This window comes from Drosophila albomicans, chromosome 2L (genome assembly GCF_009650485.2).
Source record: "Drosophila albomicans strain 15112-1751.03 chromosome 2L, ASM965048v2, whole genome shotgun sequence".
Classification (NCBI taxonomy): domain Eukaryota; kingdom Metazoa; phylum Arthropoda; class Insecta; order Diptera; family Drosophilidae; genus Drosophila; species Drosophila albomicans.
Window position 1 is genome coordinate 17,435,539 of NC_047628.2, and position 24,033 is coordinate 17,459,571.

The 24,033-nt window shown below is 38.6% G+C and overlaps 1 protein-coding gene and 1 long non-coding RNA gene across 2 annotated transcripts in view; one reads left to right on the top strand and one right to left on the bottom strand.

Moving 5' to 3' along the window:
* LOC127565122 (uncharacterized) overlaps positions 1 to 24,033 on the top strand; it is a 216,065-nt gene that overhangs the window by 58,518 nt on the left and 133,514 nt on the right. Inside the window, exon 3 of the long non-coding RNA XR_007954510.1 lies at positions 2,772 to 2,804. This is a non-coding gene — a long non-coding RNA (uncharacterized LOC127565122). The remainder of the gene's footprint in view (positions 1 to 2,771; positions 2,805 to 24,033) is intronic.
* Positions 1,458 to 8,056, bottom strand: LOC117565992 (uncharacterized). The gene has a single exon (XM_034245410.2). The coding sequence runs from the start codon at positions 6,624 to 6,626 to the stop codon at positions 3,942 to 3,944; it is 2,685 nt and encodes an 894-aa protein (XP_034101301.1). The 5' UTR covers positions 6,627 to 8,056; the 3' UTR covers positions 1,458 to 3,941.

The window sequence follows — 24,033 nt, forward strand, 5'->3', positions numbered from 1 at the left end:
AATTTTTTCCACTGCTTTTGCTGTTCGTAGTTGTTGCTGTTGCTGCTGTTGTTGTTGTTGTCGTTTGTTGCTGGCTCTGTTTTGTTTTGTTTGGCTTTTGTTGGGCTTCAGTTGCAACCTAAATTTCATTTGAGGCACAAAACTTGTTTAGTTGGCAAACTTTGCGCGTCGTCAATAAGGCGGCCGGGATACGGATTGAGAAACAGTGTGAGAGAGTGTGATTAAGAGAGGGGCGAGGGGGTGACGGGTGCTTCCCACCGCCTGTGGCAACAACGAATCAGACAGTTCGACCAACCGAGCTTTGCCATGATATAATCTCGTTCTATTGTTGTTGTTGTTGTCTCGGTGGCACCTTTCCACTTGCCCCGTTTCAGTCGTATTTATTACGCGCTTTTCTCCATAACTTCTCCCTCCCCTCCACCAGGTTAATCCAACAGCACGCATGCCAAACATGTGTAGCTGCAAATTTGCAAAAGCCAGGAGCAAGAGAGAGAGAGAGAGAGAGTGAGTGGGGAGGGGAGAGGCGGCCAGACATGCCCAGACTGTCTACCTGGGGCATTGCCAGAGTTCACATTGAAAGGGTATCTGTGTAGTATCAACGAACTGTGAACTCGACTCGAGTCGTCATCAGAAAAAAAATGTGAAAAGATGAAAGAAGCTGTGCAAAAAGCGAGAGCACACAAAACTTTTGCCAGCGATATGAACAAGAATTTAATAATAAGCAACAGCAGAAGGCTGCGAACGCAATCAGACATTCGTTTAATTATTTAAGTGAAATAATTCTGGCAAAAATGTTTAGCATACTTTTGGGAGCAACTTGCAAAAAACTGAAAGAAATCTCTGATAAAATTGAATAAAGAAATCATTAAAGCACACACTCAAATGTATTATCGATCGGAATTTAGTAAAATTCCCTTCGCAGTGGAGTCGAAATTAATTTAATTACAGCACATGTCTGGACGCTAGTTGTTTGCATTATTTATTAATGCACGAAAATATTACGTATACGTGAAGTAGCACAACATTTGGCGTGTTAAACATCTCGTTCTGCGCGCTTAGCATATCGATTTATGTAATGCTTGCCATATAGTGTTGTGTGTGTATTCGTGTGGCAAAGAGGGGGAGGGAAGGCAGGGGTTAGGTTAAATGTATAATTGGCGATTAGACGATTGGCCCTAATATGCCAAACGCTACAATGGTTAACAACAAAAGCGCAGCAGCGACAGCATTCGAATTCGATTGTCTTTTCAACTGTGCACCTCTCTCACTCCTTTCGCTGTCTCTCTCTCTCTCTCTATCTCTCTGGTCGGTCTTTCGCTGTCTCTTTGGTTAATTGGGTCACGCCCCCTTTTGCTACCTACCTTCTTTGCTGGCTCGCTGTAAAAGTAATGACAACGCAATGTTCTTTCGTTTATATATTCATTCAGATATATATATATATATTTTTGTTTTATATATATATATGTATATATATATATATTTCCTTTTGCTTTGTTCTTGTTCATTCTTCATTCAGTTGTCGCATTCAATGCATTCAATGCTTTGCCTTTGTCTCGCTTTCCATACAGTTTTTTTTTCATTTTCTTTGAAGTACATACATCTATATACTATATTATTATTATTTATATTTATATTAATATGTAGTTTTTAGGTTTATATATCTATATATTTATATTTATATTTATATTTATATTTATGATACATTACAATTAGCATAACTTAAGTATTAAGGTTATTTTCTTTTATTTTTTTAATCGGGATATTCTTACACATTTGTCTTAGTTATTTCGCTCCCGTTTTACTTTAGATGCAAAGAAATTAAAGTCTTTGGTTTACCTTAAAAATACAATGTTTCCATTTTCTTTTCGATATTCATTTCTATTCATTCTTCTCTTATTTTTTTTTTTGTTTTTTTTTTTTGTTTAGGTTTAAGTACGTACAGGCAATTAATATATGTGGATATATTATTTAAATTGTCATTCGTATATTTCTTTGTCTTTCGTGTGATGTTACTTCAAGTGTATGCGTGTGTGTGTGTGTGTACTTTGTTCTCTGACATTCACAAATGTTTATTTACGTATGAATCGATGAATATGTTTGCTTTTCTTTCACTTTTCTTTTCTTCTTTTATAAACATTTTTCGTATTGTTTTCTGTGTTTGGTTGCCTAAAGTTTAATGCCAACATTGTGTGGAAATTTTACATTTTTCTTTTCTCTTGGGGCCAGCTGCTATCTCAACTTAACTTTTTAAATTTGTTAAACTGGGTCAGAAATTTAATTGAAATTGAAATTTTCTTAAATTCGAAAATCAAAATCGCATTGAATTGGAATAATTGCAATTAATACTCACTGGTAATGTGTAAAAGGAAAATGTTGTTTACAAATTAAACACAAATTATTATTAAACTATATTTATTTATAACACTAATTATTCTCTCAAGTTGAGTTTTCGCTTTAATTTTTCACTGGCCACACAAATTTTCCCATTTCTTCTAACAATGTTTCCATTTCTCATTTCTGGCATAAAAAGTTATTCAATAACATTAAGAAAAAAACGCAAAATTAATTGAGTTGCAACTATGAAAAAATTGAAAAATATTTGCTATGAGTGAAAATTAATACACAAATATTTTTGCTTATTTTGTTTGCATGTTTGAAAATTACGAAAGCATTTAATTACGTTAGTGAAATGCAAAATAAAAAGATCTTCAATAATTTGATGAAATATTACAGAATGAATAATAATGATATGCTTTTCTCGTATTTTACAGATGTAAATCCAAATTGAAAACGTAAAATATTCGGTAAGTTTTTGCTGGAATTGGAAACAGACTTGTTTTTGTTTGGTTTGTTTTTGTTTACGGTTTTATATTTAAGTATATACAGAGAAAAGTCAGACAATTAGTTAATTTTAGTACTATGCTATTTCTTAGTTATGTTTTACATTGAATTCGAAGTATGGGCCTAGCTTTTGGTTTGATCTTCTCTCTCGCTTTATTCGGGATTGTTTTCTTGTTTGGGGGAAGTCTTGAGAATGGTGGTTTTTAATTTTATAATTTAACTACGACTTACATTTTGAGTGTCTGTTTTTTGTATTTTATTTGATAATAGGGGGAATTCTTTCTTTTAGCAATTTTGGCTTTTGTTGAACAACGTTGAAACTCTCGCACACACACACATACACACTGACACAATACACACACATACGCATATACAAAATTACAATTAGAGTTTGAATTTAACATTTACATTGGGGCAAAAGCTGACTTCTTGGAGTATGTAACTGGCTGAGTTTTTCTTCTCTGTGTGTTGTGTGTGTTAATAATTTTGTTTTGTTTTTTGTTAAATTTATTTATGCTTTAGTTTTGCGGGGATTTGCGAGAGTTGACATCGTTTTTTATGCGTTTTTTTTAGGTATTTATGTACATATATAAATCTTAGGGCTTTCTAGTTAGTTATGCTTTGCTTTGTTTTAGTATTTTTAGTTAGTATGCAATATATTTAGTTTTACTTTAATTTAGTTTATTCATTCTTTCATTATGCGTTTATGCCTAAAAGTATACTTTACGTTAATTGTTATTTGTTGTTGATGTTGTTGTTGCTTTTGCTGCGCGCAATTTCTTCGTTTTCTTTTGTTTTCTTGTTTTTTTATATCTCATGGAAATTCTTATTATCATCATTCGCATTGATATCCTTTTTAATCAGACACGTATCACAAACAGTTTTTGCTTGCACAAAAATTTTCTTTTTTCAAGTTTTTTTCGTTTTTTTTTTCGTTTCTTTGCTGAGCCCATACAAAAATTACATTTATTTTGTTGAGATTTTTCAAGTTACGTTTTTAGTATTTTATATGCTTGTTAAGTTTAGTCAGTTCTGCTTGAGAGTTGGGGGTTGAGGGTTGAGGGGTAGGAGGAGTTAGGAATAGGAGAAATGGGGAGAGCTTAGACATCGGTGCCGCAGCCCTCTTGGTAGCCCTCGTCCGGTGAATTGCGGCTGCTGCTGATGAGAGCACGCTTCAGCGCTGTCACGGGCGGCAGCACGGGCACGCCCCCTTTTTGCCACACCCGTATCGTCTTGGCATTCACCGGCTGGCCATTGGGCAATATGGAGCAGGAACTGGCAGCCGCAGCTGCTGCTGAGGCGGCAGCTATTTGGGCTGGTGTTGGTGATGAGCTTGTCGAGGCATTGCTACTGCTGCCGCCTCCATCGTGTAGGCGTGGCAGTGTGCGGCTACTAAAGTGTGGACTGCCGCTGTGCGTCGAACTCGAGCTGTGATTCAACTGTTGCTGATGTTGATTGAGCGTTGTTGTCAGCTGCTGTTGCAGCTGCTGCAACGGATGCATTTGCAGCTGATGATTGTGTTGATGCTCGGCTCCCGGCACCAAAGGCAGTCCATAGTCATTCGGATAACCCGACGAACCGCCTCCGCTCGATAGATTCGTCGTGGCTGTCGATGTGCTCGACGTGGCAGCTGCTCCCACTGCCCCAGTTTGTTGCAAGTGCGTCCGTGGAAACGTTTTGCTGAAGTAATCGCTGGCCGCATTGCGTTCATGCAAATCGTACAGTTGACTCGCATCGATGATCGGTGTCTTATCCGTGTACCGCTTCATGAACAGATCATCAGCGGAGCTCGCAGCTCCAGCTGTGTGTTCCCACAATCCCGAGGGATACAAGGAATCACAACCATTGGCGCGACTGTATTCCCCGCTGCCGCTGCCCCCGAGCTCTTGGCCCAACATCGCCGGCAACTTGAGATCGGCAAACTCATCGCTGCCAAAGCGTTTGGTATCATTGATCAGATCCGGATTGTTGCCATGTCCCGTCGATGCGCTGGGAGAAATAAAACACGATGCAGTGGAGAGCACGCTGCCAGCATTATCGTAACCCTGTGTGGCATAGGGAAGATCTGTGAGTCGCGGTGGCTTTTGCACCGGATTCGCATTGCGTTGATCGTGTGAGGAGCTTGTGGAACGTCCTCCTCCTCCACCTCCCCCGCCCGTGGAGCTACCCTTGCGCTCTAGAGTGCCCACCGAGCTCAACGGATTGCTGCCATCGATGCAATTTGCCACCGCACCGTTGGCAATGACAATGCCACCGATGCTCCCGTTGCCTGTGGCCGGTTGCGTTTTATTCGTTATCGAATTCTGATGATTCACCGATGTGATGACCTCCATGTGATTCGGTGTCTTGCTGTCCACATACGGCTGACGTTTCACGCGCAACAACAGACACATAATGGCCGCCAAAGCGAACACAATAAGTGCCACCAATGCGGCGCTCAATCCAACGATTTGTCCGCTTCCCAGCGATGCCATGCCTGCGGCACGCATGCTCACGTGCAACGTGAAATTCGCCTCGGCGCTGCCTGCACGATTCTCGGCAACGCAATAGAACTCACTCGAATCGGTCTCCTGGGCATTGGTCAGGACGAGGCGTGAACGCTTCTCGAAGCCACCGGCCTCCAGCTGCTCGAACATATGCACCCGCTGATAGGCGCTGAAGGCGCTGTTGTTGGCCAACTGCCGTCCGTTCCAATACCAATGGATGCTCGCCGCAGGCACACCGCGTGCACGACACGTTATCGACGCATTCTCGCCCATGGCCGTTTCCACGTAATGCGAAATGGGCAACATTTCGGGGCGACACGCGAAATCATCCACATGCAGTTCGGCAAAAGTCCGATCAATGATGCGCTCGGGTCCCCCAGCACAAACGGGAGCAACCGGATAGGGAATGTTGCGTTGCATTAGCCAGAGTTTAGCATCCCTCAGACGGCAATCACAGAGCCAGGGATTATCATGCAACTCGATGCCGTGCAGACGACTCAATGTCTCGATGGTCTTTGGCAACAGTTCGCTCAATTTATTGCCATTCAAACGAAGGAGGGTCAAGCCCTGTAATCCACTAAAAGCCTGCGTTGAGATCGTTTGAATATCGCAATGCGAAAGATCGAGTTTGTGCAGCGAAGGTGTGCTGCTAAAAGCCTGAGCTTCGATCTTGTGAATGTGATTCGAGGCGAGCGTGAGATCCCTTAGAGATGAGATATAACTCAGTGCGAGACTTGGGACTGTCACCAGCAAATTATGCGATAGATCCAGCTCGACGAGGTTCGTTAATCCCTTGAAGGTTTCCCGCTCGATTTCGCCAATTTTGCAATTGCGTAAATACAACTTTTGCAAATTCAACAGATTGGCGCGCACAAATTGTTCATTCGCGAGAGTTTGCAGCTTATTCCCGGACATATCGAGCACTTGGGTGTTGGGATCAATGTTCTCGGGTATTTGTATGAGCAGACGATCGATGCATTCAACGGTCTGTTTGCCTCCCTTCCACTTGCATGCGCAAACCGTTTGACAGCTGCTCAGCTGTTGCACCGGATTGTTGTCCGCATAATATGGATTCGATGATGGTGGAGGTGGCACATAGCCATCATCGGTCATGGGTTGACTATCGGCTATCGGGTATACCTCATTGTGTTGCGATGACTTCGATGATCCCGATGATGATGATGATGAGGAGGAGGAGGAGGAGCTTGCATAGTGTTTGCCAGAGTTGTAGCGATTGGCCAATAGTGTGCTGGGCATTAGCAACACTAAGATAATCCTCATCATGACTCTGATATGCATGATGTGTGTGTGTGAGTGTGTGTATGTGTGTATGCGTGTGTGTGTGTGTGATAAGTCTTTTGAGATATGCGCGATTTACGGTTTTTTAGGCCATGCCAGTCGGCTAATGTTGCTGCTCTCTTGGTTTTAATTACGATAATAGTGCAAACTTCCGTGTGAATTCAGCGTCGAATGAATTTATTATATATTGGTCAAGCGGAAAATTGATTAATTGCCCAGTTTTTCGCGCTGTTTTTGTTCTTATTGTTGCTGTTGTTGTTGTTGTAAATATTTTCATGTTTTGGCGTAATTAGCGGCGCCAAGCGCGACGTTATATTTATAGGAGCGTCTCTCTCTCTCTCTCTCCCTCTCGCTTACACTAGATGATAATCGTTTTTCTTCGCACAGCCGACAAAAAATATATAATATAATAATAACAAACTGCCAAGAACGCACACAGAAACGCAAGAAAAGCGAAATTTTTGTATATATTTTTACGCAACTGGCCAGCTACAATTTTCTTCTATTTTTCTTGATATTTTTTGTTCACTTTTTTGTTGTTGTTGTTGTTGTTTAGCGAGTTTTGCCACGCAAAGCTTTAATTTTCATCGCGTTTTCGTTTTTCGTATTTTTTGTATATTTTCGTTATTATTTCTTTTTTTTTTTTAGCTGCTTCTTCTCAATGATTTTCTTTTTCGTTTTTTGTTACGTCTTTTGCGTTTTTTCGGCCTCGTGGCCTGCAATCACAACAGCGATAGAACCATGGACGAACCTTTTGCCGTTGTGTTCAAGTTACACACATTCGCGCGACGAGAAAAACACACGAAACCCCCAAAAAGCAGAGTGTGTGGGTGGGAGAGAGACGGAGCGGAGCGGAGTGGTGATGAACGGGGAAGAGACGAAGAGAGAGAGTCAGCACGATGGTAAAAACTCGTCGTCGTTGTTGCTGCTTCTGCTGCTGCTGCTGCAGTATGAGGGAAGAAGATGAGCGCTGGGGGGTGTTGAGGTCGTTGCTGGTGGGTGGTTTTGGTGGTTGGCCAGCAAAGAGCTTGCTGTTTGCGAGGTGCGCGTGATGAGTTTATATATTCACCAAGTTTTGTTGTGTGTTGCTACTTTCATTGATTTTGAAAACTGTTTCACTTTGACATCATTAGCATTACTCGTACGATTATTATTCGCATGATGATTTTGATGATTATTGAGCAACTTGATTATTAGCATTGCAAATAAATTTCACATTTGATGCACACAACATTTCAATTTCAATTTCATTCACACACTCTTTTTATGCTTTGATGCTACCACGGTAGTATTATGATTATTATTATACGGTATTGTGTAGTGGAGAGACGGTTACACACGGACTCTGTAATTGTAGTAGTAGTACAACACAACGACGCAACGCTGTCGCAAGCAACCGCTCGGTAGCAATCATCGACTTAGACTGAGCGACGAGCTGCTCAGCTGCATTGGCAAAAGCGAAAGCCTCCAAAGCGAAGCAGCGAAGTTCACGCCAGCAGCAGCAGAGCGACGGCGTCTGCTCGGTTTCGGTTCTTTTGCGCTTCGGCTTCGTCGGCTTTGCCGTTTCGCTTCGGCTTCGTGTCAGCTGATGCATGGGCCAGCGAAGGGATGAAGGTTTGCTGAGGAGCAAAAGTGCGGGTAGAGTTATATTTTTGTCTCTCTTGGCTTCCTTTTTGTCATGTGTGTGTTGCTTTAACCGATTCGTTGGCAACATGTTGCTAAGGCTCCAAACTTGTCCTAAGCCTATCAACATTTCATGCTTTGATTTATTGGTTGCGTTTACGCTGAAAGTCGGTTAATATTAAATGTAATTAATTTATTTATCTTATAGATAATTCCAAAGCGTGTCGGATGTGATAGTGCATTTGGTTTTTTTATTTACGCACGGCTTATTTGCGATTTGATTAGTGAAATTCTATTGAAAAATTTGTTGGACACTAATGATGACTTTGCTTTTTAAACACCGTAATCAACTAGCAGATAATTAAAAAATTTATGCGACAAACAAATTTTTTAGATTAGTGCCAGGAAATGTTTATTAATTCAATTGAATTAGCTTGACAAAGATGTAAGATATTTTAATTAAAATTTGTTCAATTAAAAATGAGCTGAAATTTGTATATTACAAAATATGAATGGTGTACCTTTAAACTTATTTATTTCTATAACTGCAAATTATGTCAGATTTACAGCTGAAATCATTTATTTAATTAGCACCTGTAAAAGTTCATTAAGAAGTGTTTTTTCCTACTCCGCTGCTCGGCTTTATTATAATGATCAGATGTTGGGCTTATAACGATAACGAACTGCATGATCTTGTGAAATTTGAATGAGTAAACAACAAAAGCAATCAACGAGAGTCTGTTCTGCTCTTTTTCGCCAACTAATTCTCAACGTGTGTTGTTGGAGCCAGAAAGACAGACAGACGGACGGACAGACAGACGTTTAGACTGTCGGGCAGACTGACCCAAGCGACCTACTCAAGCATGAAGAGAAGAACCCGAAAATAAATAAACATGAAAAACTTCTTTGGCTGCAAGACGAAAGCTGAGAAGCAAACATGGAACGAGACAGAAGCGAAGAGCGACGACGGCGACTGCTCTCAGTACAGTCTTGAGTCTTCTGTGGCGACGTAATTCGTATTTTGACTGAATGAGTCACATCCGCCAGATACACATGCATGCATAAAGATACAAATACAAACGAAGACGAATGTCTGAATGTGAATGTGAATGCGAATGCGAATGAATTGTATTGCATTCATAGCTGCGAGTGCAGCGTGTGCAGAATTTCACAATATCATGATTCAAGTCGCTAAAATACCAAAGCCAAAGGCAATGTTCAAGATCAGCTTACAAAGTAGCGCTGTGTGGCATGAATGTATCTACAAGATACACAGCCGTGAGTTGAATGTGTGGGTTTTGCTCATGGGACAATTCTATCTGGAATTAAGATCGCCTTGACTAGTTCACTTGAAACAAAAAAGAAGTTGTTAGAAGAAAAAAAAAGCAACAGCTTTTAATGATGATGCCAACGAAAAGAGAATAAGAGACATGAGACTAGAGACTAGAGACTAGAGACCAACTGCCAGACTATGGGGAGAGCTGTATGTGAGCCGCTAAACTAATTACCTCAACGACAAACGGCAACAGCAACAGCAACAGCGGCATATAAGTTACTTCACCTGCGTGCCTCTTTGGGGCAGGTAGCTGAACGTGTTGCTTGTGGCAGTTGCTTTTGGGAGCGGGGAGCGGGGCAGGCAACATGCTGCATGATATCGTTTCATGATGTTGTTCAGACAGGAAACGAGCTCTGCTGCAAGAAATCTGTAGCTTCTTCCCTTTCGCCAACACTCCGTGCTTATTGCATATGAATGAAAATTGTATAGAGACGCATCTTCCAGCTGCTGCTGCTTCAGATACATACACATGAATGTATCTTTATGTTTGTATGAAGCCTGAGAAGTTTTCATTGCAATCTTGTTTGGTTTAAAACTCTGCGCGTTTGTTTTTGTTTGTTAATGTTGCATTTTCATTGCGCTTCTCTTCTTCCTATGCGCGATATAATTGCAGATACTCGCTGTTGTTTGGCGTGTTTAGATTCAGATAGAAATGTACAAGCTGTAGAAATGTAATTCAATTTCCAAAGCCTTCTAAAACAATGCGTATAAAAGCAACTCAATGTGATAGACATTGATTAAGGTCAGTTATGATTGACGAAAAGTGAAATTCCCTCTAGCGTGTTATTGCGCTGCGTGTGAGGGAGTTTCTATGTGTGAGTGTGAGTGTGTGTGTGTAATGTGTGAATGTTTCACTATGTATGTGTGTGTGTTCTTAAATTACGAATCAGCGAAGCAGAAACAGTTGCTTTGTCTTGCGTTAGACGCATGCTGCGCATTGTTGTGGCTTCTTCAATGAAGTTAATGAAACTGTTAATATCATTTCATTGTTTAAATACATATCTGCTTTATAAATGCCTTTCAAATATCATACTTAACATTGTGCTGGCTAATTAAATGCCAGTCTTAATGGCTGACAGTTTAATTTCAACTAGGAAACTGTCTCGATTCAAATTGAAAGGAAATCCTGTCGTTAGAAGAAAATGTAAAAGGGAAACTAATCTACAAATCGCTCAACTAACTTGAATTCTTTTTTAATAATGTCTGGGCAGTTATTGTTACTGCAAAGTAAAACAAAAACAAAGTGGAAAACACAGAAAATATTTGTATGTTAAACTTTATCAGTAAATCATATGAAATATGCCAAAAATTCCAGCGAAAAAAATATTTAAAAATGCGAACAGCAAAAATGTATCGAAACTGACGAGCAAATCTTATTTTAGAATATCTTAGTAGCTATTGTTTAACAAAATTATAACAAAGACAAAGAATATATAAACTGTTTCATTCATTTGTTTAAAAATACTAGGAATTAATTTATATAAATCTGAAGCAAATAACAATTGAGGGAAACTAATGTCAAAATAGTTAAAATATTTTGAATTCTTTTTCTAAAATTATATAAGCAGCTAAGTATAATATATAAAAATATTTTAATGTAAGCATCAGCAGTAAAACGTACGCCATGAAAAAAGAAACGTTTTTATAAGCGCTACTCGTGGTGGTATAGTTGGAATAAAATAGTATATTGATATACCAAATGTAGCCTTCGGTATACTTTATTTGGTTGGTATATTTTATTTTGTTTTATACACGCTACTCATGGTGGTATATTTTGAATGTAATAGTGTATCGATATACTAAATATAGTTATCGGTATAGATTAGTATATTTTAGTATAATTTAAGAATAATACCGCATTTTTTTGCTTTTATAAAAAATGGGAGCCGAGTATCTAAAAGTTGAGAACTATCGACTGTAGCTTTTTTCTTTTTTTTGTATACTCAATATATAAAAATGTACTGCTATAATATCCAAATCATATATGATTTGTTATTTGTTTTTATATATTGTTTGTTTTTGTTATATATAACAAATCTGAATTGTTACTACTGAAAATTACGGCGATTTTTTTAAGGAAAATTATTACAATATTCTTAACAAATTGTTTGTGCCGAATATCATAAGTAAATCATTTGAAATATCTAAAATAAATACTTACAAGTACTTTCTAAAAATGCAACTAATAAAAATTGTGATAGCTTTTACAAAATTTCCACTGTCGACAAATAAACCGGATGACAATTCTAAAAATTATTACCGCTTAAATTGATTGAAGTGCATAAAACTATAATTCCACAATTCTCTTAGCTTTTTCTCTTTCTTTTAGTCATGTTTTAAAAGTCACCGCAATACATTGCTAATAATCGGCTAATCTTAAACACTTTTTTCATGGTTTTGTGGCGAAAGTAGAACTCGTCGACTATGCAAATCGTATTTGTTATGTTTTTTTTTTTTTTTTTTCTTGTATTTTGCACAGCGGAAGTAGTCAAGTCGAGAAATCGCTGTGAGTGCTTTATGATCGTTATTGTTGTTGAATGTTTTTTGCTGTTTTGCTGTTTTGCTTTTTTGCTTGGTTCAGTCACAGTCCATCTCCGTCTGTGTATTTTGCCTCCCACTCGCACTTGACGTTTGCGTTTTGCTCTCACGGTCACACACATGTGGCAACAAAAAAAAAAAAAAAAAAAAGAAGAGATTCTTCGACTCTGGCTTCTTGTACATTATTTGTTTGACTTTCACATTTCGTTGTACACACATATTTCTCTTTGGTACGCAACAATTAGCCGCAGTTAATTGGCCAAAATGGCTTTGCGCTACGCTTTCTGCACTTGCTCGCTTATAATGTTGGCCAAAGCTTTGCTTCGCTTTGGCTTTGCTTTGTGACTTGAACAACAAACTTCCGCCAAGAGGAAGCAACTGTAAAATCTTACACTGTTACATCGTGTAATTAAAAAAAACAAGAAAAAATCGCAAGCCGCTGAACGAAAGATGCCGTATCGAGAGAAGGGAATGAAGTGCTTTGCAAATTCTTCAAACAAATATTTGCCAACATAATTTCTAGATAGGGTCTCCAACAAAAAAAAAAAAACGAATCACCTGCCGTTCAGGCCGTTGGGGAATTTGGTTTCGCCACAAGAGACAAAAAAAGGCAGGCTACAAGTTACACACTAACAAGCAGAGGGAGTGAGAGAGAGAAGGGGAGTGAGAGAAGAGGCCCGATTCAATTGGTGGTAGCAGGATGCTGTGTTTTTGACCTTTGTGCTTGTAATTCTGCGCCTAATTGCCCTTAATTTATTTAACTTCAAGCTGTGCACCGGCGTCGACCCACAGAGATAGAGACCGGTAGAGAACGAGAGCAGGTTGATGCCTCTGCTCCTGTTCAGTGTCAAGGGTTTGCTTTTTGAACCGGCGTCGTCGCCGCTGACGCTGCGTGTTCCTTTGGACGTGGATTTCCCCTAAAATGTTTGCTATATATCTATATAAATATGTTCTTTTGCTCTATGCTGATTTTAACGAGTGTCTGGCGGCATCATCAGACTTTAGACTTCCAGTCTTTAGTCAGGGATCCCATTTAGGATACCCTTTTTGTGGGCTGTGTTCAGTGTGTCATTAGGCAAGTAGCAAAATGTAAACAAAACTGTCTGTCGATTAATATTGAATGTAGATTGCATGTGTATACAAGTGAGAATTAATTAGCATATGCATTAATCTTAATTATTGACCACATTTTGAAGCTAGTCGCCGCACAGTTCACACAATAATGACTGACTGTGAATCCAGCCAAGTGTATTAATGAGTTACACATGTAAAGGGAAAACTAGCTAAATATCTCAACTGATTTGCTCACAATAATGGAGCTTAAGTAAATTGATTTTCTTGTGCATAGTTAGAGCAGAGAATAATAGAAATTGTATTTGTATTGTATAGTGAGTGATTATTCTTTATCGATCTACAAAAGCATATAAATCAGCTCCTTTATTACTTATAATATCGGAGATATCTTCTAAACGTTAACTTACATATTCTGAAAATTATCTATAAATGTATTATGATACTGATCTAATGAATGTAAAATTTTATATTCTACTAAACATGGCAGATGATATTTTTAAAATATCTTTAGTTCATTCATCAAGATCCTTAGTTTCACATATCCTAAAATTAAAATTAAAATTTATAATGATGTTGTAATGAATGTTATGTTTATTATTAATTTTGACAATACTAGTTAATTCTTTATTACTTTAAAAATTTGTATAGCTTAATCTTCATATTAAATTAGATTTATTTAAAAAACACTTACTTTTAAGATCGCAAATTCTTATAGTTCGTTTAAGTATTATTAAGGTTGATGTGAATTCGTATAACGAATAATAATAATAATAATAATAATGATAGTTTTGTTTTGTTATAAAGAATTATTTTAAAGATTGAAAATTATTATAGTAATTCTTAGATAAATAAGATTAATGCCAAGGCAATTGAGTATTTAAAGAGAATCTTGCAGTCGAGTCCCAATATTGGTTAATTTGACTCAAATGCCGTGTCTTAACTTGACCACAATTTGATGTTAAATCTCCTGCTGATGTTGTTGGAGTGGTCGAAGAAGTCATCACTTGGCCACAATTGAAAAGGCATTTGAGCGCATCTCTTGACGCCCAACTCTCTCTCTCAGATTCCTCTGACTCTGATTTTGACTTCAACTGCTGTGACTTCAACTCTGAAGCTGAAGCTAAAACTGACTGTGGCTCTGACTCTGACTCTGACTCTGGTGTGAGCTACTGGGCACTAAACGCTCTAATTATTTTCTAACTGTTGAGATTTAAATGTCTCTCAGGCGTTGCAGTAGCAGCAGCAGCAATGGGAGAAGGAGCAACAACACCAACAACAGCAACAGCAGCAGCAGAAAGCGCTTTATCTTCATTTAGGCATTAAGCCGCTTAGTGCAGTCGTCGTTGTTGGTTGTCCTGGTTTGTGTCCTAGCTGCTGACTTGGTCGCTCTCGCTCTCTCTCTTTCTCTTTTTCAATTCCCTCTCTTTCTCCGTCCGTTTGCATTTAAACTGATTTGGTTGCTGTTGCCGACATCGCCTTTGGCCCCCATTTTGTGACCCCTCAACACCTCCTTCGGGCACAACGAACGCACAGCTCGCTGGCGAGCTTGAGGGCAATTATTCAAAGCGTCTAAATTAGGTAATTGCCCTTTAAAGAATCATGCTAATTATTTATGTTTATGCCTTCGCGTGTGTGTGTGTGTGTGTGTGTGTGTGTGTGTGTGTGTGTGTGTGTGTGTGTGTTGCGATTGTGGCTCTTTCGCATCCGCATATAGAGCCAAAGCCCAAGACCCAAGTTCGAGACCTCTTGTTGTTTCCATTGCATTTCGGCTGCGTTGCTCTTGTCATCATCCTCCCCTCGAATCGTCCTCGGGACACTTGTCCCGCGCTTGTTTGCGGCCTTGATTAATGAAGTAGTCCTGCGGCCAGCAACCAGCAACACAACAACAGCAACAGCAACACGAGTCAACGGGCAAGCTTCGTCTGCAGCTCTCTCTCTCTCTCGCCAAGTTGACTTGTTTTGTTTAGATTTATGTCAAATTGTCGGCTACGCTAGGCGAACGATAGACCGAGAGTTCGTTGGGGAGTTTGGCTGTTTTAAGCTTTTCAATCAAATCGAGTTCAAGTGGTTTTCAGTTTTCGGCCCGTGGTCGACTTGGGCGCAAAATTAATTGTTTGTCTAATCAGTTCATTGTATGCGTCTGACAACACAGCAGAATAGAACGCAACACAACGCGACGCGACATGACCACAACAAAGTGAATCGGGGGGGAAAAGCGACGGGGGAGAATTGGTAAATTGACCTCTCGGTGTTGTGTCAGCATATCGATGGTTCAAGAGCAAGCTAATGGGTCAACAGGTTAAAGGTTGCAGTTGGCCTTATTCAAGTGATTAAGTGCATTACTCAAACTGATTAACACTCGCACCTAGACAACTACACACACACACACACCCGAACACACCACCACAAGCACACAAAGACACAGACACACACGTTAACAAAAGTGAAATGCATTAAAGCCTATTAAGACTGTATGTGAACAGCATAGACAAAGTGCAGCGAAATAAGTCGACTTTATTATAGGGTATTAAATGCTTAGTAGCTGCTTTTCTCTCTGCTTACGCTTTTCTTGGGATTATTATTATACTGGTGTGAAATTATAAGTCGAATATAAATGTGTGTAATGTCATTTAAAATCTTAACAAGTAGAAAAGCTAAGAGATACCCGCTACCCATTGTGAATGACAGCAAAACAGTTCGGTATTAATTTTAAAATTTACCAAATGAATAGACCGCAAAAATATTAAAATTATACTAAAAAACTTTATTAGGTATATTAATAAACTACTACATTCAAAATATAAGAAAGATTTCAAAAAACCCCCAAAACAGTGAAATTCCTGATATCAATGTCTTAAAAAGTTTTTGCCTAGTTCAGTATATAACGTAAATCTTAGTATTTTAATCTACCACTTCAATTATAAATAAAACTATGTCGAACTTTTCATTAGCATTATTTCAATTTCGACATTTAAGTAAACTAAGTAAATGTTAGTATTTTAAAATACCAATTCAATTTCAGTGAAACCCAATTATATTTAGAACTTTATATAATAAAGTTTCAGCGAAATTGAATTGGTATATTACGATACTAAGATTTACGCCAGTTGAAGTTTTATTTCATATTATGAAAAATATATTATTTATCTTACTATTATATAGTATCTTTAGAAATGCAAATATATAGCTTAGAGGCCAAATCTTCTCAAAGACTAAAGTAGAGCAGCCCAAGCAAAGCTAATTTAAAACGTTGCCACTTTCAACTTCAAAGCGAATTGCAAAAAAAACAAGTAAGAAAGTGTGAGATACCCGCTACCCATTTTTAATAAAGGCAAAATATTGCGGTATAATTTTCAAAATATACCGAAAATACTAAAAAAAAATACTAAAAATATACCAAATGGTATGTTTGGTATATCGATATAGTACACCATTCAAAATATACCATAAACGGCACAATGTGCCAGATTGTCGGCCAAAGCAACTCAGACCCATAGTAAGTAGGCGTTTTTGCCCATACAAAAGTATTTCTTTAATAACTTCCACAATTTTTATCTGATCGCAACCAAATTTACAGGAATCATAACTACTACAGTAATTATTGTATATACCAAAATTCGTAGCTCTAGCTTTAAAATTACACTTGTTATTCGATTTTTTTGATTTGCGGGGGCGGAAGTGGGCGTGGCAAAAATTTGAAACAAACTTGATCTGCGTGCAAACATAACAAATGCTGTCGAAAAAAAATGATAGCTCTATCTCTTATAGTCTCTGAGATCTAGGTGTTCATACGGACGGACGGACGGACGGACGGACAGACAGACGGACAGACGGACATGGCTAGATCGTCTCGGCTGTTGACGCTGATCAAGAATATATATAGGGTCGGAGATGCCTCCTTCTACCTGTTACATACATTTCCTGCCGGCACAAAGTTATAATACCCTTCTACCCTATGGGTAGCGGGTATAAAAATTTTAAAATTGAAATTCCATGATTTTGCACAAATCGACAATAAACCTCAATTTATTTTAAACTGTTGTACTACATTAAACAAGTAAGAAAGTTACAGTCGAGTGTGCTCGACTGTGAGATACCCGCTACCCATTTTAAATAAAGGCAAAATATTGCGGTATCATTTTCAAAATATACCGAAAATACTAAAAAAAATACTAAAAATATACCAAATGTTATATGTGGTATATCGATATAGTACCGCATTCAAAATATACCATACACGGCACAATGTACCAGATTGTCGGCCAAAGCAACTCAGACCCCTAGTAAGTAGGAGTTTTAGCCCATACAAAAGTATTTCTTTAATAACTTCCACAATTTTTATCTGATCGCAACCAAATTTTCAGGAATCATAACTACTACAGTAATTATTGTATATACCAAAATTCGTAGCTCTAGCTTTAAAATTACACTTGTTATTCGATTTTTTTGATTTGCGGGGGCGGAAGTGGGCGTGGCAAAAATTTGAAACAAACTTGATCTGCGTGCAACCATAACAAATGCTGTCGAAAAAAAATGATAGCTCTATCTCTTATAGTCTCTGAGATCTAGGTGTTCATACGGACGGACGGACGGACGGACGGACGGACAGACAGACGGACAGACGGACATGGCTAGATCGTCTCGGCTGTTGACGCTGATCAAGAATATATATAGGGTCGGAGATGCCTCCTTCTACCTGTTACATACATTTCCTGCCGGCACAAAGTTATAATACCCTTCTACCCTATGGGTAGCGGGTATAAAAATTTTAAAATTGAAATTCCCATGATTTTGCACAAATCGACAATAAACCTCAATTTATTTTAACTGTTGTACTACATTAAACAAGTAAGAAAGTTACAGTCGAGTGTGCTCGACTGTGAGATACCCGCTACCCATTTTAAATAAAGGCAAAATATTGCGGTATCATTTTCAAAATATACCGAAAATACTAAAAAAAAATACTAAAAATATACCAAATGTTATATGTGGTATATCGATATAGTACCGCATTCAAAATATACCATACACGGCACAATGTACCAGATTGTCGGCCAAAGCAACTCAGACCCCTAGTAAGTAGGAGTTTTTGCCCATACAAAAGTATTTCTTTAATAACTTCCACAATTTTTATCTGATCGCAACCAAATTTTCAGGAATCATAACTATTACAGTAATTATTGCATATACCAAAATTCGCAACTCTAGCTTTAAAATTACGCTTGCTATTCGATTTTTTTGATTTGCGGGGCGGAAGTGGGCGTGGCAAAAATTTGAAACAAACTTGATCTGCGTGCAAACATAACAAATGCTGTCGAAAAAAAATTATAGCTCTATCTCTTATAGTCTCTGAGATCCAGTGTTTCATACGGACGGACGGACAGACGGACAGACACACAGACGGACAGACGGACAGACGGACATGGCTATATCGACTCGGCTGTTGACGCTGATCAAGAATATATATACTTTATAGGGTCGGAGATGCCTCCTTCTACCTGTTACATACATTTCCTGCCGGCACAAAGTTATAATACCCTTCTACCCTATGGGTAGCGGGTATAAAAAGCATAACAAAATATCCATGAAAAAAGTTAAAAGGCTGCAATTGATAAAATTAAAGCGAATAGAGTTGATAATAAATGTTAGGCCAGTGTTGTTGACTCTTTCGCACTTGTGTGCGAGTGAGCGTTAATTAAAAAGCTGTTGCTGCTTTGATTAGTCTATGGTCTTGGTATTTTTATGCTCGCCTCGTAGCACTAATAAATCGGAATCCTTGCAGCTGGATTTAATTGATTTCATTCCGAGCGGCGGATGTTGCATTCCAATGCGGTCTTTAATTTTCTATGATTTATGCGTTGTCGATCGATGTTCGCTGTTGGCTGTTGGCTGGCTTTAAGTAACTTGGCCTGTTGCTTCTCCATCGTGGACATGCATCGACATGTGCACCTGTGTCAGCCACATCCTGTGCCAGGTGAGCACAGAAAGAAGTCCAACAAAAACACGAAATGAAACGAAACGAAACGCAACGCACACTTCACGACCAAAAGATACAGATACCAAAATTCAGGTTTAACTAGACTTCGCACAAAGAGAAAGAGAGAGCGAGAGAAGAGTCAGGGGAGTCAGAGGAGTCAGCGGAGTGCGGATTGTGGACTGTGGTTGCCATCGCAAAGGGAAACACCTGAAAGAGACGGAATACCTAAACGGTAAGCTCTTGCATTTGCTGCTGCTGCTGTTGGCCAAAATGCTGAAGAGAAGCGCCCAAAGTAAAGTATTTAGAGCGCTTGCCCCTGTTCGGGGACCGGGGCTATTAAATGTCAATGGATTTCTGCATGAATGAGTTGTGTGACTCCTCTGGGCATAGTGCTCCCTGACTGCCTGCCTGCCTTCTTTCCCTTGTCCCCTCCGCTCTCTGTCCCTTCCTTGTCTGTGAGTTTTCGCTCTCGTTTTTACCTTTTGCCCATTTGAGCATTTGATGTTTACTGGCGCACGTAGATTCATTTAAATTTCAATTGCCAAAAATAAATCTCCCTGGCTTGACAAGTGCTTTGGCTACAGCTCCCTCTCTCTCTCTCGCTTTCTCCCTCTCCCTCTCACTCTCTCGCTCTCTTGGGCCGCCCGCAGGGAGTGTGTTGTCCACCATCCGCCTGCAATGCATTGGAATTTCATTTGCAAGGCATTTATATAATATTCCTTTTCATTTTTTGTTTTGCTGTTGTTTTTTGCTTTATAGAATTTATTGAAATATGCATATGTGTGTTTTGTTTGCGGCCTGAGGCGAAATTCTCGGCCCATTTCATCTCTCTCCCTCTCTCTCTCTCCCTGGCTGTACACGATGAACCGAGTTTGAGTTAGAGTTTTTGTGTTTTCTGTTAATTAAAATGTATAGCCGCAGTCCATGGACGGGCCTACGACGACGTGCCCCTAAAATGCTGGTCATAATTTCTCAAGAGCCAACAACCAAGAGCCCCAAGAAGCCGCCGCAGCTGTTGTTAGCGGCGGCTGCAATAAGAGGGGAGGGGAGAACTCATTATGTAATTCAGGGAAGCGCTTGGGCTTATCATAGTTGCGTTGTTGTTCTTGTTGTTGTTGTGGGTTTTGCGTTAAATCTTCAACTAAATATTAAACGTCGCCTTCTCCCATCGACATAATAAAAGCCTTGGCTTCACTTTTATGCCACTTATTGTGTTTAGGAGCAGGAGCAGGAGCCAGCCCCTGAATCAGGTCTTCAACTTCAACTCTTGTCTTGGTAATAAACGCAGCAGCCTTAATCCGTGCACAGTTGGAAATATTTTTCATTAGCATTAAGAGGCAATAGGCAGCAAAAGTAGCTAACACACAAAAAAATATAAACGGAATGAGAGTAAGAGCTGTAACTTGGCCATAAGCTTGCCACGTTTCCACGTGTCGGACTGCTAAATCTTTTTCGGGCACAAGCTGATAACGTTTCGAGGCAGCAACAACAACTACTTGCAACCTCTCCTGAATGTGCCACCGCTGCCCAATCTGCTAACTGCTAAACACATAAGTTTGCCCCCGTGTGTGTGTTTGTGTGTGTGTTGTGGCCTTTATGGCTACGTGTTTGGCAAACGGAAGTGGCCAGATAGCTACAGATACAGATACATATACTTAAGTATCTATATAATGAATGTTTGTTGCCACCTATACTACACCTATGTATGCATGAGAGGGGCAGAGGGATGCCTTTTGCACAATGCCTTCTGTGATTTACACACCACAGTTAAACGCTTTAACGACTCGACATTAGAAACAATTGCGAGAAGTTTTAATTAAACTGCGCCACTCATTAGACGATGCCCAGCAGCTTCTTTTCTTCTCCTCTTCATTTATTTCCTCAACTATATATATTCATAAGTGTGTCTCAGCTGGGTGTCTTGGTGTTTGTTGTCTCTTAAGGTAATTGCCTCGTATGCTTCTTATATCTTTTTTTTTGCTTTTTTCATTACGCTCCAATTACTCATTTCCGTTTACTATTTTTGGATATGTTAGACAATAGCACAGCATTGAGAATTGTTTTGCTATTGTTGTTCTTCTTTTGCTGTAACTCATAAATACCAGTCAAGCGTAACCCACAAATCAAAGTATCTGCGAGAACAACAAGAACAACCAGTGAAAGGCAAAAACTGAAAACTGAAAAACTCAATTGAAGAATCTCATTCTAAGCGTATCGCGTTGCGTGTTTGGCCATGCAGAACAACTTGAAGGTATGCTAATTAGCAGTTCACTCTTGTCAGATACATTATCTTTGGGGTGAGATTAACCAGCAGTAAAAGTTTCTGGTTGCTGAAAACAACTGTGGAAATTGTTAAGAGGAGTGGCAGTAGAAAGAGGAGATGTATAGAGTTGAGTAGAATTTGAACTAATCGTATGTAGAAGTGATTAAAATAATAGTATGTTAATGCTAATGATAGCTTGTAGAGAAACTTCTTAATTTATATATAAATTTTTAAGTATTTTTAATACTGAATTAGGGTTTGAATACAAATTTTAATTATTTAAAATTCAATAGTTTTATTAATTCAATGGAAATGCTGTGTAGTATATGAAAAGTAAGTAATTTTAATTTTCAATAAAACCATATTCTACAAAAATACTAAAATATACCGAGGGTAATATTTAGTATATGGCTATTGCTATTGTACTACGTTCAAAATATACTATAGAGTACAAAATATACCAGATTGACATCTAAAGTTGTGAAAAAATAGTATTTTTTGAATTTAAAAAAACCCTTTAATACCACAATGAATATATAAAAATAGTAAGTAGTAAGAGTATCTAGAGTAGGAAGGATAGATAGTAAGAATAATAATAGAAAATATAATATAATACTCAAATTGAAATTAATTAAAAGTAAATTTAAATTTATTTCATTAACATTCAAAAGCAATAATATTAGTTGTGGAAGTTGTAAGAATACAGAGAATAAAAATATATTTAGTTTAAATTCAGTTTTCTTTAACGATTTCACCTACAAAGTCAAATCGCCTTATTAAGGCCTGATCTTTTGGCTGGGTTGATATTTAACACTTTGACTTGGGAAGTAGAATGACAAGCACTTTTCTGAAAACTAACCAGATATAGCGTTGATGTTTTTGACTGCTGTGAACAGCTTGAAGTTGTCTCTGCTTTCCGGTTGAGCATTGAGTGGAGATACCTTATACGAGTGGCGAGAGCACTTCAAGAACTGCTGCAAGTTGTCGCCTTTTGTGCCACTTCAAACAAAATAACAAACTTATTATGCCCATTTGTTTTGCAAACGACAGAAGCAGAGAGTGAGAAAGTAAGTGCAACAATAGTTGTTGCACACTCTTGGACAGCAAACTGTGACAATCCACTGGGGGAAATAAACTCCACAGTTCCGAAGCAGCAACAGCAGCAGCCACAGCCGCATTGCATCACAGTCCAAGCTGGAAAGAGAGCTGACCAGGCTGAGTTCTCTGTGCTTAAGCTGCCGCGATACTTTTGACTTCCTGCGGCACACACAATCTCCCACACACACACACACACACACACACATACACATATACACACTTAGTCATAGAGACAACAAGAACAAGCAACTGGGCTTAAGCTTCCAAGTGGTAACGCGCTGCGGGAATCAACAGAGGAAGCAAGAGAATGGGTCAAAGTGGCAACTACGCTCTCTCTTTCTCACTCTTTCTCTGTCTCCACACGCCACACAAAATTGCGGCTTTGCCGCTGTGCAACAATGAGATACTTCAGAAAGAATTAGTTGCACTAAAAATTGCAAAAGTCGCACTGGACTAGACTCAACTCGACTCAACTAGACTCGACTGGACGCAATGCAACGCAACGCAACGCGACTCGACTCGGCTTGTCACCGAGGACTATATACTACAAATAATACTCGACCAGGCTAGACTTTCACTGTTGTTGCAACTCCTCCAACTCCTACTCCTACTTTTGTTGTTCCCACTCCCTGCTGTCGCTGTTGCTGCTGTTGTTGTTGTTGTTGTTGAGGCTGTTGTGTTGCGCACTTTGTGTGGCTCTCTGGGTGGCAACTGCCAACAGGACATGGGAACTCGAGTCGCCCAAAAAGGAGTCTGCATGTCTGTTCTTTTTTGCGGTTATGCTGCACAGGTTGCATACACTTTTTTGAAGGGGTATATCTAGTTGATCATTAGTTTAATTACAATTATTATTATTTTTATTGTAATAACGAATACAATTCTTTATTGAAATTAGATGAGGCAGAGAGACTAAGGCCTTCAGGTTATTAGTCTAATTAATGTTAAGGAGTCTAAAGAAAAAGACTAAGGCATCTATTTAAAAACTGTTTATTATAAGAAGAGAATTTTTGTCAAGCAACTGCATAATTTTAAATAAAACTTGTATTTACGCGAATGCAAAATGTAATTTTTGAAAAAAACAGAAAATAATTACAAATTTTATGACAATTGCGGACTTTTTATCTTTTTAAAAAGAACAAGAATATATTTGTAGGCATAAATTATTAAAATTCAATTTTATATTTCTAAATCTTTATTCTTCTGGAAATATTTCTAAATAAAAAAATAAAAGCTACTAAAATGTTAATATATTCCCGTCATCTGAGAATTTGTTGTTTATTAAATTTTCCTGTACGTTTGATATTCAAATGTAGCTGCTATAATTTTGACTAGATGAGTAAAAGAAAGTAAAAAGAAAAAGTTTGAAAACATTGGAATGAAATGAATATGTTGTAATAACATTTTCAAAATTGTTAGAGGAAGCCATCAAAGCACAGAAAAGTTTAGCTAGACTTCAATTAACGAAATTTTAGGTGTTTCTAATTACTAGAGCGATAAG

Bases quoted from the DNA above. Each gene is read 5' to 3' on its own strand.
- LOC117565992 (XM_034245410.2), bottom strand. From the start codon at position 6,626: ATGCATATCAGAGTCATGATGAGGATTATCTTAGTGTTGCTAATGCCC.